The sequence below is a fragment of the Rutidosis leptorrhynchoides genome, chromosome 4, assembly GCF_046630445.1.
Source record: "Rutidosis leptorrhynchoides isolate AG116_Rl617_1_P2 chromosome 4, CSIRO_AGI_Rlap_v1, whole genome shotgun sequence".
Classification (NCBI taxonomy): Eukaryota; Viridiplantae; Streptophyta; class Magnoliopsida; order Asterales; family Asteraceae; genus Rutidosis; species Rutidosis leptorrhynchoides.
Genome location: NC_092336.1, coordinates 487,566,008 through 487,585,349, shown reverse-complemented (window position 1 = coordinate 487,585,349; position 19,342 = coordinate 487,566,008). Strand labels below are relative to the sequence as shown.

The 19,342-nt window shown below is 34.6% G+C and overlaps 2 protein-coding genes and 1 non-coding gene across 3 annotated transcripts; 2 read left to right on the top strand and 1 right to left on the bottom strand.

Annotated features, from left to right (window-relative positions):
- Window positions 1–9,423: 9,423 nt before the first annotated feature.
- Window positions 9,424–15,247, top strand: LOC139844635 (eukaryotic translation initiation factor 4B2-like). Its single transcript, XM_071834867.1, has 3 exons — window positions 9,424–10,749; window positions 13,627–14,160; window positions 14,835–15,247. Exons 1-3 carry the CDS (start codon window positions 9,593–9,595, stop codon window positions 14,857–14,859), a joined length of 1,716 nt encoding a protein of 571 aa, XP_071690968.1. The 5' UTR covers window positions 9,424–9,592; the 3' UTR covers window positions 14,860–15,247.
- Window positions 15,248–16,328: 1,081 nt separating this feature from the next.
- TRNAR-ACG (transfer RNA arginine (anticodon ACG)) lies at window positions 16,329–16,401 on the bottom strand. Its single transcript has one exon. It is a non-coding gene; the product is annotated as a tRNA-Arg (tRNA).
- A 656-nt stretch (window positions 16,402–17,057) lies between these two features.
- On the top strand, window positions 17,058–19,270 carry LOC139844636 (GDSL esterase/lipase At3g26430-like). Its single transcript, XM_071834868.1, has 5 exons — window positions 17,058–17,461; window positions 17,593–17,805; window positions 18,003–18,175; window positions 18,369–18,639; window positions 18,910–19,270. The coding sequence occupies exons 1-5, from the start codon at window positions 17,209–17,211 to the stop codon at window positions 19,170–19,172; spliced, it is 1,173 nt and encodes a 390-aa protein (XP_071690969.1). The 5' UTR covers window positions 17,058–17,208; the 3' UTR covers window positions 19,173–19,270.
- The last annotated feature ends 72 nt before the right edge of the window (window positions 19,271–19,342 follow it).

Genomic DNA, 19,342 nt, shown 5'->3' with positions numbered 1-19,342 from the left:
CAAGATTAACTAAACATGATTCAAAAGTATCACCGAAGACTGAAAAGTCATCCATGAAAACTTCCATGCATTCTTCTATCATGTCGTGAAAAATCGCCATCATGCACCTTTGAAAGGTTGCAGGGGCGTTGCAAAGTCCAAATGGCATTCTTTTGTAAGCAAAAGTATCATAAGGGCACGTGAATGTGGTTTTCTCTTGATCTTCGGGTGCTATTGGAATTTGAAAATATCCGGAAAATCCATCTAGAAAACAATAGTAACTATTTTCGGCTAATCTTTCCAACATTTGATCAATAAAAGGTAAGGGAAAGTGATCTTTTCTGGTGGCGTCATTTAATTTTCTATAATCAATACATACACGCCATCCTGTTACAGTCCTAGTAGGAATAAGCTCATTTTTCTCATTTGTAATGACAGTCATGCCACCCTTCTTAGGCACGCATTGAACTGGGCTTACCCATGGACTATCAGAAATTGGATATATCAAACCTGCATCTAGCAGTTTAATAATCTCTTTCTTAACTACATCTTGCATATTAGGATTTAGTCTTCGTTGGCGTTGCACATACGTTTTATGACCTTCTTCCATAAAGATTTTATGTGTGCAATACGAAGGACTTATTCCTTTAATATCATGAATCTTCCATGCAATGGCTGGTTTATGAGCTTTCAACACAGAAATGAGTCGTGATTTCTCATTTTCAGTAAGAGAAGACGATATTATTACAGGTAATTCAGATTCACCATGTAAATAAGCGTATTCCAAATGGTTTGGAAGTGGCTTTAACTCTAATTTCGGAGGTTCTTCTATCGATGATTTGTATCGATATTTGTCTTCTTCTTTTAGCATTTGAATTTCTTCTGTTGTTGATTCATATCCATTAGCTATAAGTGTAGCTAACATTTTAGCTTCATTAATTGGTTCATTATCTTCTCCTAAAGAACATTCTCCTGTTCCTTGTAATTCTGGAAATTCTTCTAATAATTCTGCATGTGCATCTATAGTTTGAATATAATAACATGTATCATCTGCAGATTGTGGTTGTTGCATTGCTCTATCAACTGAAAAGGTAACACTCTCGTCCTCTATACTTAGGGTCAGTTTCTTACCGAACACGTCTATCATTGCTTTAGCCGTGTTTAAGAATGGTCTTCCTAATATGAGAGGAACTTGAGAATCTTCTTCCATGTCCAAGACAACAAAATCTACTGGAAATACTAAAGTACCAACTTTAACTAGCATGTTCTCCATTATCCCTCTAGGATATTTTATTGATCGATCGGCTAGTTGTATGCTTATTCTTGTTGGTTTCAATTCTCCAAGGTCTAGTTTAGCGTATAGTGAATACGGCATTAAATTTATACTAGCACCTAAATCAGCCAATGCTTCTATTGAACTAAGGCTACCCAGAAAACATGGAATTGTGAAACATCCTGGATCAGAGAGTTTTTCGGGTATCTTATTCAACAGCACTGCTGAACAATTTGCATTCATAGTGACAGCCGAGAGTTCTTCCATTTTCTTTCTATTTGTGATTAGATCTTTCAAGAATTTAGCATATCTAGGCATTCCTGAAATCACATCAATGAAAGGAAGATTTACATTTATCTGTTTAAACATATCCAAGAATTTGGATTGCTCGGCTTCAAGTTTTTCTTTTCTCATTTTACTCGGGTAAGGAAGTGGTGGTTGGTATGGTTTAACATAAGGTTTAGCCTTAACTGTGTTATCTTCATTAACCTTTTCAACTACCGGTTCTTTTTCCTTTTCTTGTTCAGGTTGTGGTTCTTGTGGAGTAGGAATGGTTTCATCAGAAGTTACAGGTTTTTCCGGTGGTTTAAGTGTTGTACCACTTCTTGTGGTAATGGCTTTAGCTGTTTCATTCCGGGGGTTAGCATTTGTATCACTAGGTAGACTTCCCGGTTTTCTTTCACCTATTAACCTTGCTAGGTTACTTACTTCTTGTTCCAGATTTTGAATAGAAGCTTGTTGATTTCTAAATGCTTGAGCATTTTGTTCATTGGTTTGTTTCTGAGAGGTGAAAAACTGCGTTTGAGTTTCAACTAGCTTCGTCATCATATCTTCTAAATTCGGCTTTTTATCATCGGTTTGTTGTGGTGGTTTGTTTTGAAAATTTGGTCTTTGCTGATTGTAATTATTATTGGATACTTGTTGATTGCTAGGACCTTGTTGGTTGTTGTATGGAATATTTCGGTTATAATTCTGGTTTTGATTGTAAATCGGTCTTGGCGGTTGATAATTATTCTGATAATTATTTCCAGGCCTTTGGTTTATGTATGAAATATTCTCTCTTTGTTCCATTGTTAATTCAATACTGAGACAATCTTTTGTCAAATGTGGTCCTCCACACTGCTCACAACTAATTCGTATTGAGTGAATATCTTTAGTCATCTTTTCCATTCGTCTCTCCACAGCATCTATCTTTGCGGAAATGGAATCTAAGTCATGGCTAGAATCGGCTCTAGCTGCTTTAGATGATCTAATGATATCTTTTTCTTGGTGCCACTCATGTGAGTGGGAAGCAGTGTTATCAATAATTTTGTAAGCATCAGTTTCGGTTTTCTTCATAATAGAACCACCAGCTGCTATATCTATGTCTTTCCTTGTAGTGATGTCGCATCCTTGGTAGAATATTTGTACTATTTGACAGGTGTCTAAACCATGTTGTGGACATCCTCTTAATAACTTTCCATATCTTGTCCACGCCTCATATAGAGTTTCATTTGGTTTCTGTGTGAACGTAACAATTTCTGCTTGAAGTCTTACGGCTTTAGATGCAGGAAAGAATTGTTTAAGAAATTTGTCAACTAAAACATCCCATGTATCAATCGCCCCTTCAGGTAACGATTCCAACCAATCTTTGGCTTCTCCCTTTAAAGTCCAGGGAAATAACATGAGATATATCTGTTCATCCTCCACTTCTCGGATTTTAAATAGTGTGCAGATCCTATTAAAGGTACGTAGATGTTCATTTGGATCTTCCTTCGGCGCACCACTAAATTGGCATTGATTAGTCACCATGTGTAGAATTTGTCCTTTGATTTCATAATCTGGCGCATTAATGCCTGGATGAGTAATTGCGTGACCTTGGCCAGTGCGTTTAGCTCTCATTCGGTCTTCCATACTTAAAGGTTCCAGATTCTCCATAATTGAATTTGTTGAATCGGTATCACTAGATGATTCTGATTTAATGGTTCGTTCCTCAACAATCTCTGTTTGAATGATTGGTGGCTCCGGAGGAAAGTTTAATGGTTCAGGATCTACGAACCGTTCCTGAATATTCTCTGGATTCTCAATTGTGAGGTTGGGTTCAAAAAATGGATTATCGGAAATTTGAACTGAAGTACTTGGTCGACTGGATGACGATTCTAAAGAAAAATCAACGGCGGTTATATTTGCTAAATGTCTTGATCTAGTTACAGGTGGTGAACGTACAAAAGGTGGTGAACGTCTTGCTCGGTGCATTCACTGAATATCCTATTAGTTTTTAAAAGGAAAGAAAAATTATAATAAGTTATCCAATCAATAGACTTTTCTGATTTTGCCCACGTTTCGAATAGCCAAAAGATGCAGCAGAGGGGCAGGATTCGTTTGGTCTCAATATAATTGAGGACTGTTTGGCTCCAATAACCCGGTCCACGTACAAATCCAACTATTACTACGAACCAGAAAATTTTGATGTCTATCAATTTAACCACTTAAAATAAATTTTCGTAATTTTAAGAAATTTAGAGAAGAAGTAGAAAAAAAATCTAAGTCCTAAAAACTAGAATGGCGAGAAATAAGAGAGAAAAAGATTGCGCGTCGAAAAATGAAAAAGACGAAGAGTGGTTTGTAAACACGCGGTTAATCCAACCTTATAACTATCACTATCTTAAAATTAAAACTACAAATAGAGATCACTAATTGGAATTGTAATTGATACATAGGTAAACGGCGTCGAAAGATAAATAAAAATAAGAAAGTAGCACGAAAAATGGCGTCGCAAAATTCTAAAGCGCCTAAAACTTAGTTTAAGGAATAAGCACTTAAGGGATTTTACGGCAATCCTAAAAAAAATCTAGAAATAAAAATAACTATGGTAAAACTAATCTTAATACTAAAAGTTGCGAATATAGTCTAAAAATCTAAAGGTAATAAAACTAAAAAAACATTTTTTTTATAGACAAAATCTTAAAAATATATTTTTTTATAATTTTTTTTTTTTTTTTTACTTTTTTTTTTTTTTTTTTACGTTTTTGTTTTTTTGTTTTTTTTTTTTTTTAAAAACGAATTTTTTTTTCTTAAAAAAAAACGTTTTTTTTTTTTTTTTAAAACGAATTTTTTTTTCTTAAAAAAAAACGTTTTTTTTTCCGAATATATCTTAAAATAAGGTAACTAGTTGTCTAGATTCCTTTTTTTATATAGCGTTTCGCTTCGGCGATTCCCCGGCAGCGGCGCCAAAAATACTTGATGTCGTAGGGGGTGTATACAAAATAGTATTATTTTTAGTGCGAAATACTATTAAATATGCTATAATTTTACACAAGTTATTTATTTATTTATCGAGTGGATATACTTAAACCTTGCTACAACACTTATAGGCAGTGTACCTAATCGTATTATAGTATAGTTTTTAGTAAGTCCGGTTCGTTCCACAGGGAGCTCGTGAAGTATAACACTATATTTTTTTACACACAATAATTGTAAAAATACAAATATATATATATATAAGTAATATTATTATTATAAAGGGGGGTTTTTACCGTTTAATGATCGATTTGTCGATTTTAAAACTTTAGTCGCAGTTAAAACCAAATGTAAAATATTAAAAATAAATACAAGACTTAAATTAAAGCATAAAGTAAATAACGATAATGAAATTGCGAATAATAAAAGTGCGATAAAATAAACTTGCGATAATTAAAAAAAAATGCGATAATTAGAAGTGCAATTAAATATAAAATAAAGGAAATTAAATATGAAATAAAAGAATTATGCTTATTTAAACTTCCGTAATCATGATGTTTGACGTGTTGATTTTAGTTTTTTTGCCCATGGGTTAATTGTCCTTTGTCCTGGATTATTTAATATGTCCGTCTGGTTTTTGTCCATAACAGTCCATCAGTTATAAATATAAAGTGCGAGTGTCCTCGTCAAATTATCCTTATACCCGAAGTTAAATATTCCAACTAATTGGGGACTTAAACTGTAACAAGATTTTAATACTTTGTTTAATAATTACACCAGGATGTCGACTGAGTGTAACCCAAAGTTTTAATATTTTGTTATCAATTATACCAAGTGTCCTTGTACATAATTTCACCCCTGTTTTAATTATTCTAGTGGCTATTAATCCATCCCCGTGTCCGGTTAAATGAACGATTATTCGTACATATAAATACCCCGCCCATCGTGTCCGATTGAGTGTATATGGTAATTTATAGGGACGCCCAATTGTAAATCTTTATATTAATATTAACAAACTATCATTTAGTTAAACAAATATAAAGCCCATTAATAGCCCATAGTCTAATTTCCACAAGTGTCGTTCTTTTGTCCAAACCCCAATTATGGTACAAAGCCCAATTACCCAATTTTAGTAATTAGCCCAACATCATGATTACTTCGTTTTAAATAAGCATAATAATAACTTAGCTACGAGACATTAATGTAAAATGGTTGAACATAACTTACAATGATTAAAAATAGCGTAGCGTTACACGGACAGAATTTCGACTTACACACTCAAACGATCTCTATCATAAATCTTATTATTATCATAATTTAAAATTAAAATTAAGATTATTGTTATATCTGATTACATTAACATTATGATAGAGAATTATAGATATAAATTATAGATATTGATATTGATAGATAGAAAAATAAGAAAAAGATAGAAAAAATGATCGAAAAAAAAGTTATCTCAAATTGATCGTAATACGTCGCGGCAAAATGTTAAATTGAATTTTCGCTTACGACCCCTGAACTATGCTCAATTAACAACTTTTTATTATTTAATATTATTCTTATTATGAATTATTTAAATATTATATTTTATTCTTGTTCATAGTTGACTCGTAATTTTTACACCGTTGCGTCGAGCGTTGAGAGTTGACTCATGTCCCGGTTTCGGATTTTCGAACGTCCTTTCGTACAATTTTATATCGTGTACTTTGCGTTTTGTAACTTGTACTCTTGTCATTTTTAGACGTTCCTCATCAATAATTTGAACCTTTTTGATTGTATCTTGTACTTTTGAGCTTTTTGGACCTTTGTGTCTTCAATTCGCCGTTTTCGCCTTTTGTCTTCGCACTTATTTAATATAAACGAATATTACTTGAAAATGGAACAATTGCAACTAAAATCTTGTATTTCTTGGGGAATAATGCTATGAAATATATGTTCCTTTTTAGCCTTATCATTAATCCTTCTAAATCGACTTTTAAAATCAACTAAACACATGTTCTATATCTATATGATATGCTAACTTAATGATTTAAAACCTGGAAACACGAAAAACACCGTAAAACCGGATTTACGCCGTCGTAGTAACACCGCGGGCTGTTTTGGGTTAGTTAATTAAAAACTATGATAAACTTTGATTTAATAGTTGTGATTCTGAGAAAATGAGTTTTATTATGAACATGAAACTATATCCAAAAATTATGGTTAAACTCAAAGTGGAAGTATGTTTTCTAAAATGGTCATCTAGACGTCGTTCTTTCGACTGAAATGACTACCTTTACAAAAACGACTTGTAACTTATTTTTCCGACTATAAACCTATACTTTTTCTGTTTAGATTCATAAAATAGAGTTCAATATGAAACCATAGCAATTTGATTCACTCAAAACGGATTTAAAATGAAGAAGTTATGGGTAAAACAAGATTGGATAATTTTTCTCATTTTAGCTACGTGAAAATTGGTAACAAATCTATTCCAACCATAACTTAATCAACTTGTATTGTATATTATGTAATCTTGAGATACCATAGACACATATACAATGTTTCGACCTATCATGTCGACACATCTATATATATTTCGGAACAACCATAGACACTCTATATGTGAATGTTGGAGTTAGCTATACAGGGTTGAGGTTGATTCCAAAATATATATAGTTTGAGTTGTGATCAATACTGAGATACGTATACACTGGGTCGTGGATTGATTCAAGATAATATTTATCGATTTATTTCTGTACATCTAACTGTGGACAACTAGTTGTAGGTTACTAACGAGGACAGCTGACTTAATAAACTTAAAACATCAAAATATATTAAAAGTGTTGTAAATATATTTTGAACATACTTTGATATATATGTATATATTGTTATAGGTTCGTGAATCAACCAGTGGCCAAGTCTTACTTCCCGACGAAGTAAAAATCTGTGAAAGTGAGTTATAGTCCCACTTTTAAAATCTAATATTTTTGGGATGAGAATACATGCAGGTTTTATAAATGATTTACAAAATAGACACAAGTACGTGAAACTACATTCTATGGTTGAATTATCGAAATCGAATATGCCCCTTTTTATTAAGTCTGGTAATCTAAGAATTAGGGAACAGACACCCTAATTGACGCGAATCCTAAAGATAGATCTATTGGGCTTAACAAACCCCATCCAAAGTACCGGATGCTTTAGTACTTCGAAATTTATATCATATCCGAAGGGTGTCCCGGAATGATGGGGATATTCTTATATATGCATCTTGTTAATGTCGGTTACCAGGTGTTCACCATATGAATGATTTTTATCTCTATGTATGGGATGTGTATTGAAATATGAAATCTTGTGGTCTATTATTATGATTTGATATATATAGGTTAAACCTATAACTCACCAACATTTTTGTTGACGTTTTAAGCATGTTTATTCTCAGGTGATTATTAAGAGCTTCCGCTGTCGCATACTTAAATAAGGACGAGATTTGGAGTCCATGCTTGTATGATATTGTGTAAAAACTGCATTCAAGAAACTTATTTTGTTGTAACATATTTGTATTGTAAACCATTATGTAATGGTCGTGTGTAAACAGGATATTTTAGATTATCATTATTTGATAATCTACGTAAAGCTTTTTAAAACCTTTATTTATGAAATAAAGGTTATGGTTTGTTTTAAAAATGAATGCAGTCTTTGAAAAACGTCTCATATAGAGGTCAAAACCTCGCAACGAAATCAATTAATATGGAACGTTTTTAATCAATAAGAACGGGACATTTCAATTGGGACCAACCTAATAAGATAAATAATACTAAAAAGCGACATAAGTACAAGTATCAATCATAATAGGGGTCGTAGAAAACGTAATTCCAAATTAATGGATCTAGGTATTTAATGTCAGACTATATTTTTTTCGGCCTTTGTGGATATTGGGCATGTACGAATGCACATCTTGCACGCTTTAATATCTGAACCTGTTTGGATATTAGGCCTTGCACAACTGCGTACCTTGCATGTAGGGATGACATGGGTTCGGGTTTGGTCCGGGTCTAGTACTTCCAGACCCGAACTCGATTGAGAAACCGTGTCTCAAAGTCGGACCCATACCCGTCGGGTCCCATTTTCTCACTAATTGTCACGGGTATCGAATATTCTTGTTGTTACCCTTTCTCATTCACTATTCACCTACTACAATTTTTATTTCATTATTGCTATAAATTAGAGTAATATTTAACGATAATACAATATACAATATCATTATCATTGTAGCTTATATTATCATTATTAAATTTTATTATTGTTATTAATAAAATTGAAATCCTCTTCTGGTCAGGTATATGGGTATACGGACTAGGTATACTGGTTGGGTATGAGGATTTGTATTCAAACCCATTCTCATACCTGAACGCGCAAAAAATATTAAAACCATCCCTATACCCAGCCAAAACCCGAATACCCAAATCAAAACCCGACCCATAAATGTTGAATTTCAGGTTTACTTATTGGTACGAATCTTTTTGTCATCCCTACTTGCATGTCTTAATATCCGGCCTGAAGTTAATAAGAGAAATAGAGATGTGAATTTAAAAAGAATAAAAAAACAGTAATGTGTAGGGACTAGATATGTATTTCACTCAAATTCAGCCCCTCCTGGCTCTTGTTGCTTAACGTTGATGCTTTTCATTTCATACACAATATATAAGCTTTGCACCCACGTCTCACAAATAAAAAACTGCCACATCGGCCAAATCACCAACTTCACACACCCACTCTCACACTTACATGTATGTGACTACCATCGTGTCTCAGAACTCACATATTGGTACGTTCTATTCACGCTTCTAATACGCGCGTTAATAAGACCCAACATATTTTTCTCTAACTTCTCACTTTCTCTCTCTACAAACACCCAGAAACTGCATTTTAGCAACATACGGGGTAGCTGTTATACTTGTTATATACATTACATTACATTACATAAAAATATAAAATAAAAATACATACTATTCCATTTTCACAACCACCACCAACCGTTCATCTCCGCCGTACGCCGGAGCTAACGGTAGTTACTATTTACCGTAAGTTAGTTTTTAGAAGTTAGTTTATTCTGAGATCTGTTACAGATCTACAATGTCTAAAACATGGGGGAATATCGGCGCGTGGGCGGCTGAAGCCGAGCGAGCCGAAGCCGAAGAGAAGGAACAAGAGGCTGCCGCGGCGGCTGCAGCTGCCGCAGCTCCGCCACAAAGTTATCCGAGCTTGAGAGAAGCGGTTAACACTAACAAAGGTAAGAAAAAGACAAAAATGACCTTACAGGAATTCACGATGGCCAGCACCGGCACCGGGGGATATAAAGGATTGACGCCGGAAGAGATGATGCGTCTTCCGACGGGACCGAAGGAACGTTCGGCGGAGGAAATGCAGTATGGGAGGTTAGGAGGCGGTTTTTCGTCGTACGGCGGTGGTCGGAGTGGCGGAGGTCCGAGGAATAGAGACGGAGATGGTGACGGTGCGTGGGGGAGTAATCGGAGATCGTACGGTGGTTTTGATGATGAGAATCGTAGAGGTTCGAATTCTAGGGTTTCAGATTTTGATCAACAACCGTCTAGGGCTGACGAGGTTGATAATTGGGCAAACACGAAGAAAACGCCGTCGTTTGATAGTTCTAGCACTAGAGGTAATCGATATAGTGGCCTTAGTAGCACTGGTCCAGGTGCGTTTGGTTCTAGAGCTGATGAAATTGATAACTGGACTGTGAATAAGAAACCTATAACTCCTGTAGTTACACCTACCAGATCTTCATCTTTTGGTTTTCGCGATTCTGGTGGACCGGAACAGGACCGTTGGAGCAGGGGGGTTGCTTTGCCGCGTGAGCCTTCGGTGACGGAACGGCGTCGTTTGGTGTTGGATCCACCTAAGGGTGAAGGTTCTGTGAATGAGCCTGTGGTGAAGAGTAATAAACCTAATCCATTTGGGAATGCTAGGCCGAGGGAAGAGATTTTAGCTGAGAAAGGGTTGGATTGGAAGAAAGTGGATTTGGAACTTGATCATAAGAAGGTTAGTAGTAGGCCTACGAGCTCACATTCAAACAGTAGGCCGGGGAGTGCGCAGAGTGGTAGGTCAGTTGAGGGTCAGGGTTCAGGTGTTGCAGCATTGCAGGGGTTAGAGAAACCGAAAGTGAAGGTGAATCCTTTTGGTGATGCTAAACCTAGGGAAGTTTTGCTTCAAGAGAAAGGTGTTGACTATCGAAAGATTGATTTAGAGTTGGAGCGACGTCGTCTTGGCAGGTCTGTATTCTATCATGTGTTTTGCGTTTGCTGACATCTAGTTGAATTGTAGATTATTTCACTTTGGCTGATTATAATTGTGCTGATGTTGCTTTTTGGAAAGCTAATTCTTGTTTGTGGTTGTACCAAATATAGAAATGGAACCTGCATAATTTGAGCATAGCGTGAAACCATTATATTTATATTTGTTTATGTATATTAAAATATAAGTAGGTTAATGATGAGACTCGTTCCCTAGAAACGGCTTTAGAATTTTAGCCAGCTTTATGCTTTGTTTTTATTCTATGCTAATTATTTCTGCCAAAATGCTTAGTGTTTAGGAGTTTGACTACAACCTTAAAATGATAATTGATATGGTGTTTTAGGAAAGGGATGGTTTATTGATACTGTGATTCACGCATAAACACGAGTACATGACTGATACGGATTAGATGCTTGTTGCTTAGGGAAGGAAACCTGCTTATTTAATTGGTGGTGTTTAAGTTCACTGGTAGATGAATAGAAGCCTTTATCACTTTTATACAGTACGGCCTTTATTGCTGATAGAAATTTATAATATGCTTATTTATGTTAGGAATTACAGTGATTTACAAGAAATCAGATTCTGGCTAGTGGCTACATTGTACATGCCAAATATTTTATTAAATGCTTTTTTGAACGCCTCGAAGCATAAGCTTGGTTTTTAGATAGATGCTTATAGAACATGTTCAAATATGCAATGATTTAGAGTGATATGCAAGAAAACAGATTTGCTGGCTACATTGTATATATCAAATAGCTTATTAAATGCTTTTAGAACACTTGGAAGCAAGGCCGTCCCATTAATCTAGAATTACTTGTTCCATACATTTATGAACATTAAATTTTTCAATACTAAATAAAAAAATAATACTACTAAAAGGTTATCAATAGAAAAAAAATTCTTAGAACAACCGTGCCAAAGTGTTTATTCTTAAATATTTGTTATCTTATTATACTTAAACTATTACGGAGTATATAAATAAAACCACCCCTTCGTATTTTTGGAAGCAAAGTTGTTGGTATAATGTTTACAATAAATAGATTAGGGTTAAAGCCAAAAATAGGCGACAAACTTACACAAATGTACCGATGTCGCCCACAAACTCATTTCCGTCCTACTGTCGCCTACAAACTTATAAAAAATGTGATGATGTTAACATTTTGTTACCAGTTACCTGCTGAACCGGTAAAGTTAATTATTTAACTTTTTTTATTCATTTTATATGTCCCGATGTCGCCCATATACTTTCAGTTGTGTTCCGATGTCGCCTATATACTTTCAGTTCTGTTCCGATGTCGCCCATATACTTTCAGTTCTGTTTCGATGTATCACCGATGTGTCATGACTACTTAGAAGCCACGTATCAACCATTTTTATTGACGGTTAAAAAAAGTATTTTGTTTATATTAGCACATTTTTATAAGTTTGTAGGCGACAGTAGGACGGAAATGCGTTTGTGGGCGACATCGGTACATTTGTGTAAGTTTGTAGCCTATTTTTGACTTTAACCCAATAGATTAATATATAACAACAACAACAACAACAATACGCAATTCCACTAAAGTGGAGTATGGGGGAGGTTAGATGTAGGCAGTCCTTTCCTCTACCCTAAAGTAAAAGGGAAGTCATTCTTCTACCCAGGATACCTATCGGTCCCCAGGTAGAGGAAGTCGTCCCTCCCTATTTTGGGCCCTCTAAAATTTTTGAGCCCTGTTCGTTTGCACATATTCCTATAACTGCCCTGCCTGGAAGCTGGCTGGTGCCATAGGCTCGTTTTCCAAATAGATGGTTACTTATTTATACACATTTTATTTTTTATTTTTTATTTTTTTTATTTTTTTTATTTTTTTATCAGGAAGGATGTTATAATTGAATATAACTGGGATTTGCATGTTATATGTAGAGTAGAATGTTGCTTCTTGAAACCAAGACTCTTTATTAATATTATTATTTTTAATTTTAATTAAGTAAAAAGAATTAAGAAGAGTTCATGCTATATGTGTAGTTACAATGTCGCATTTCAAGTTTTGGGAAGGATAATTAGGTTTATTCGAGTAAAGTGTTATCTTCAAAAGTTTATTTCTGTAATCTAAATCACCTTAATATGAGTGTCATGATCGAAACTCAACTGGACATTACTGTCTGCTTAGGTTTTATTTCTATGTAGAACCTTGCATTTGATATGGAGGGATTTGTTGTCAAATGGTCTCATGTATAACCTGAGTTTTTTTGTTTAATTGTTATATCATAGTTTTATGGTGAAATGTTTGTCTTTGTTCTTTTTCCTTTGACCTTCTAATGTTGCTGATCGACTCCCAGAACAAGATGAGCTCTTTACTTGGACTCACTAGAAACACAAAATCTTCTTATATATAAGTGTCAGTTTGTGCTTTAACCTCCTGGCTGTCAGTTGTCAAAGATAACGAAACGTAGAAGAAGCTTATCTGTCAATCAATACATTCCAGTATTTTTAATTTCATCTGAAGAATTAACAAAAGAACTGTTACCCTTTTTTTATATTTAGAGCATCTCTGATGGTAAAGCTTTTTCCAAAGTATTTGTATAAAACGCTTCACTCCATAGGAACTAGTTATAGAAAGATCTTCGAAAGAAATGCATAGGTAAAGAAGGCAGAGCGTTTATTTTCGCCAATGACTTTATGCTTCTCTACCGATTGCCCAGAAGGCTTCAACTCCAAGGGGAGAAACTATTTTGTATTGCCATTTGTAACATATTAAGCTACCATTGGAGATGCTCTTATTAGATACATTTCCGTTTTCTTGATTTTTTACCTTTGAAATAGTTATTCATATGGTTAAAAGTATATAGATGCCTAAAGGGATTTGATTTTTCAGGCCTGAAACAGATGAAGAAAAGCATTTGAAAGAAGAAATATATAATTTGAAAAAGGAGTTTGAGAAACAATCTAACGAGAATCAGACTAATATACATGATGCAATAATTGAGAAAGAAACGGAGCTGGAAAAATTAAGCCGTGATCTTGATGATAAACTTCGTTTTGTTCAAAAATCCACTGAAAGACCGGGTTCTGGAGCTGGAAGAGTGGGCCCTGGCTATCAAGAAAGACCAGGTTCTGGAGCTGGAAGAGTGGGCCCTGGCTATCAAGAAAGACCGGGTTCTGGTGCAGGAAGACTGGGGTCTGGCTATCAAGAAAGACCGGGTTCTGGTGCTGGAAGAATGGGGCCTGCCTATCCAGAAAGACCACCTTCTCAATCTGGCTCGTTTGATGGGTCCAGAAATTTTGACTTTTCAGACAGGCCTCGGTCCCGTGGAGATCCCTGGATGAGGACTGGACCACCAGGTGATGACAAGAGAGGGTTTGGTGGTGGAATGGATAGAGGATATATGGGGAACAGAGAACCCGGCAGGTATGTATTCTGAAATTCTATATATGTATATGTTGGAAATACAAATAGTTATTTGTCATGCCTGATACTGAACTTTTTCGGATTCGAATTTTCTCTAAGTTATGTTTCGTGTTTGTGGTTCTCGTATATTACTTTCGTAAGCACCTAGGCTGGATTGTGCATTGTATAATTACATTTGTTTAACAAAACTGGCAGATTGAATTTTTATAGCTAGTAACTATTCTGCCCCCAGTTTGGGTATCCATAACACTAATTTTTTTCAATATTCTTAAACTTATGTAGTAGTTAGTCCATCAGTGTTCCAAAGTTTTATTACTTGAATAATAAGTTCTTAATAAAGTTACTCGAAGAGATGAAACTAACATGTTTTCTGATTCCAACTGCATTGAAAATGCACTTTGGGGGACCTTTTTTGCTTTCCTTCAAAGTTATTTGACTCTTTAAAGATGAAACAACAACCGTATCAACCAACGTTATCAAAAGGCCTCCAGATATCAAGCGATCCTGTTACATTAGCGATCCTGTTACATTACATGTGTTTGTACTTAAATCATTCTAGAGTAAATGCTAAAATTTACAAGATAGTAACATCCGTTATGACTTTATTTTGATGTGATTGCTTACACCATTGATCCATGTTGTGAATCTAATAATTTGATTGTTTTTTATGGCAGGTCAAACTCGAAGGAAAGATGGTGAGAGTGAAAGACAAGTAGACGAGGAAAATAAATTTTTTTTTTGTTTCCATATGCAGTTTGTGTTGAGGATTAGAATGAAGGGAAAAAAAGAAGAAATGTTTGATAATCCAGTTCCAGTTGTTGCCTTTGTCTGTGTAAAGCTTCTTCTCTAATTTGGTCTTCTATCTATCTAATGGGACATAGGTTGGTTGTCTTATTAATTTGTCAACCCAAACACTCTAAATTTTGATTGTACATCTCGAATGGGATCATTGGATATTAACTGTTTATTTCTTCATCTAAATTACTTCTGGAATTGGGTTTGGATGAAGTACAGTCAGTGAGAACTTAGTAACTGTTTCTATTTAATCATATCATATTTATCTATTGTAATGTGTTGTTATCTTGTCTCATAATCTAATATTTATCTGTTGCTTGACATTTCATTGGGTGTAGTAGAGCATTGAGAGGTGATATTGTTTTTGACATTATGAGAGAACAATGATAAAAGGTGGACGACTGAAGTGAATTGAGTTTCTAGGGTTTTCCGATTTGAAATGAGCCACACGATTAGGTTTAAACAAATCAAATAAAACGCAAAGGGGAAAAATTTAGTGACCTACAAAAACAAAATAACACCGAGTAGCAAAATAATATGGGTAATAACATTTTGGTGTCCATGTTCAAATATATAAATCCTTTGTTTAAATACAGTAGTTAAATTTTAGATTAGACGGTACTTTTTGGTTTATGGGGACTTTGTAGTGACCCATTCCTTTTGTAGCTGAAGGTCTAGATTTTACGCGTTTGATCCTTTATCCATAAAATGATACCCACGTTGATCTGCTTTATAATAAGTGGGTTGACATAGCCACCTGTGGTTTATCTATTTGGGAACATTAAGTACACAAATGTTTCAGCTTCTTTGCCATTTTCTGTAATTTTGTTATAGAAACTTTACCAAGGAGGAGCAATAACATTTAGGATTCACCATACAGGTCCAGTACCGTGCCTACCAGATTTCGTCTTGAATAATAATCCATCACCTCCAAACAATAAAGACCAGATTGGATGTGTGAACTCAAATAATGAATCGGCGCAAGACTTTAACATACAGCTTAAAGATAAGGTATAGCAACTGAGAACACAACTTCAAGAAGCATCGTTTATGTATGTTGACATTTTCTCAAATATTCTCTCATAAGTGAAGCAAACATATATGGTAAACATGTGTCTTGATCTTTAACTATATGTGTCTTGATGCAATGCAAGTGTTTCTGCCAAGTGCTAACAGTTTCACTTTTTGGTTGATCTAAAACACTTTTTTGTCCAAAATATATACGGAGAAATTTCTATAAATAACTTGCATCAAATATGGTTAGAAAAAGTAAAATATCTCAACAGTCCTGTTTTCATCTAATTCCAAGTCCACAGGATTAGTTTGTAAAATAAAAAAAAAAAACTTTTAACATTTATTAAAACAGATAAAAACGACTCTGCTGGGGATCGAACCCAGAATCTCTGGTTTCGTAGACCAGCGCCTTATCCATTGGGCCACAGAGTCATGTTTGCTTTTTTTGTCAGCTGAATAGTAATAATTCAAAAAAGATACTCAAGACATAATTCATTTTGTTTGTTTGTAAATGTTATAAAAGAATTTTAGAATATTGATACTCAAGTATATTTTTTTCTTCTTAATTTTTCTTCATTGCTACTTTTATTAAGTGATCATATCATATAGTATAATGATAATGATATAAACTTAATAAACCCACAATATTAACTGTCAAAATTAAACCCACAATACTAAATCTTGTTATAACGACTTATCACATTGATATGTATCAAAATTTCTTATTATCTGTATTACTCCCTATTAAATTATTAATTATAGAATATTTTTATTTTTATTTTTAGTATACAGTAGTCATTCAAGAGGGCTTTATCCAATCACACAACTCAATAATTTCACTCGTAAAGTGGTCCCACCTTGGCCTACCATAAGTTAACCATTTTGAGTGCCAAGCAAAAATCCAATAAACTTTATCAATATTATTTTCCCTAAGAAACAAATACAAGATTCCTTAAAGATAATTAGAATCACAATTTACAAACAGAATTGAGATACAGTTTCATATAAGATAATAAATCTATTTATAGGTGACCACACTTGTTTAAAAGACTTTAATACCCCTTAACCGTACTACTTTTCCCACTTTGGTCATACCCTTTTCGTAATTTTCGAACCCAAGTAACGACATGTAGCCCATGTTGCAATTGCACATGTATTGGGCAGTTTTTTATTTTTTTACTCACATTATCCGCTCCTTTTTTCATTCACATTTTTCACACCACACTCAAACTATTAATTATGGAGCTCCATTGTAGAAGAACATTTCTAGTGAAAGCTGTTTTATTGTTTTTGTTCTTAAACCATGTTGTGAATGCAAGAATCAGTAAATCGCCATGTCATTTTCTAGCGGTTTTTAACTTTGGAGACTCAAATTCCGATACCGGTGGCTTGTCGGCTGCCTTTGGACAGGCCGGACCTCCACACGGAGAGTCGTTTTTTCATGGTCCGGCCGGTAGGTACTGCGATGGCCGTTTGGTAATCGATTTTATAGGTATTATTATTTAACAATTAAATCCATCATTCTTTATATTATTTTTAAATATGATTTGAACATGTTGCGTTTTTATAAATCTTGAAATATAATGTATAAGTTGATTGATATTTTTCGCTCAAATTTTGTAGCACAAAGTTTCGGACTGCCCTTCTTGAGTGCGTTCCTGGACTCACTTGGTTCAAACTTCACCCATGGAGCCAACTTCGCTACAGCCGGTTCCACCATTAGACCCCAAAATACAACCCTACAACAAAGTGGGTTCAGTCCATTTTCCTTAAACGTTCAATCGTACCAGTTCAATGATTTTCATACAAGGGTCCAATTTTTCCGTGCCCAAAAAGGTGACATATCTTTTGTTACAACTTTCTATATTTAATAGCCTAAAATTGACATCTGTTTCCAAAATAATTGTCCTTCATTTTGTAAAACTGATTTTTGTCAAACATATCTTAAATCTAACAAAAACTGTTAGAAACAATACTGTTAATTAGGATGGTAAAAGTATGAACATTGATATAATGTGTGTAGTTTGGTGTAGGTGATGGAGTGTTTAAGAGCTTAATGCCAAAAACCGAAGATTTCTCAAACGCGTTGTACACGTTTGACATCGGTCAAAACGATTTAACAGCCGGCTTGTTCCAAAACTTGACCGTCGATGAAGTTATGGCTAGTGTCCCTGATATTGTAGGTCAACTCAAAACCGTTATCAAGGTGAGTTTTTTAATCATGTATTGAAAGCTTTTATTTTAGGTATATATGATTTTCTTAAGTTCAAAAGGGAAATTGTAAATTAATATTGAAAAATAAGTTTGTGAGCACATTTAACTAGTGACATTGAATTTGGTGTTCTTTCGGTAATATATGTTTTGTAACATCTTAATGAATTTGGTGTTTGTTGGTACAGGGAATATATGATAAAGGAGGAAGATCGTATTGGATACACAATACGGGTCCATTTGGATGTCTACCTTATGTTATGGACCGTCAACCAATCACTGCTGGACAAGTGGACAAATACGGATGTGTGGGCCCGTTCAACGAACTCGCTCAGTATTTTAACAGTCGATTAAAGGAAACCGTGAACCAACTTCGAGAGGAACTACCCGAGGCAGCATTCACCTATGTTGATGTCTATTCGGTCAAGTATGAACTCATCACCCAAGCCACTCGACATGGTGAGTATTTCGGTTTTAGGATATTATGCAAACTAATACTCCGTACAATTTCACAATAGATATGGGCTTGGACAAAAAACATATTACATATGCTAAATGGTACTACGAGTATAAAACATATTACACCACTGCCAATGGCATGTCTTTGGCATATTTTGGCATGTCTTTGACATATATTATGTTTTAAACTATAAATGTATTAATTGAATAAAAGTTAAGGCAAATGGATATTGTGTGCTTAAAAGATTTGTACGTTTGCTTAATATGTAGGTTTTAAGCATCCACTGAGGGCATGTTGTGGTCATGGAGGAAAATACAACTTCAATTTGCATGTTGGTTGTGGTGGAAAAGTCAAAGTCAATGGGAAAGATATCCTAGTGGCTAAGGCATGTGAAGATCCAACGGTGATGATTAATTGGGATGGAGTGCACTACACTCAAGCAGCCAATAAATGGATTTTTGATCAGATTGTAAACGGGTCATACTCCGACCCGCCAATACCACTAGGATTGGCTTGCTTTAAAGAACCATAAAGAACATTAAGATGGAGTTTTGTTTGAAGTTATTCTAGATATAACATAATTAGCAAGGTTTGAAGATGATTTTTGTTCATTCCATGTTGATTAATAGTTTATCAGTATTATTATACACTTCTATCTTAGGTTTTTGTTGATTGTTTATAATTTAGCTATCATCTTTTTTA

Bases quoted from the DNA above. Each gene is read 5' to 3' on its own strand.
- LOC139844635 (XM_071834867.1), top strand. From the start codon at position 9,593: ATGTCTAAAACATGGGGGAATATCGGCGCGTGGGCGGCTGAAGCCGAG. The intron at 10,750-13,626 runs GTCTGTATTCTA...TTGATTTTTCAG, and splicing joins GAGCGACGTCGTCTTGGCAG to GCCTGAAACAGATGAAGAAA. The intron at 14,161-14,834 runs GTATGTATTCTG...TTTTTATGGCAG, and splicing joins GGGAACAGAGAACCCGGCAG to GTCAAACTCGAAGGAAAGAT.
- LOC139844636 (XM_071834868.1), top strand. From the start codon at position 17,209: ATGGAGCTCCATTGTAGAAGAACATTTCTAGTGAAAGCTGTTTTATTG. The intron at 17,806-18,002 runs GTGACATATCTT...AGTTTGGTGTAG, and splicing joins ATTTTTCCGTGCCCAAAAAG to GTGATGGAGTGTTTAAGAGC. The intron at 18,640-18,909 runs GTGAGTATTTCG...CTTAATATGTAG, and splicing joins CACCCAAGCCACTCGACATG to GTTTTAAGCATCCACTGAGG.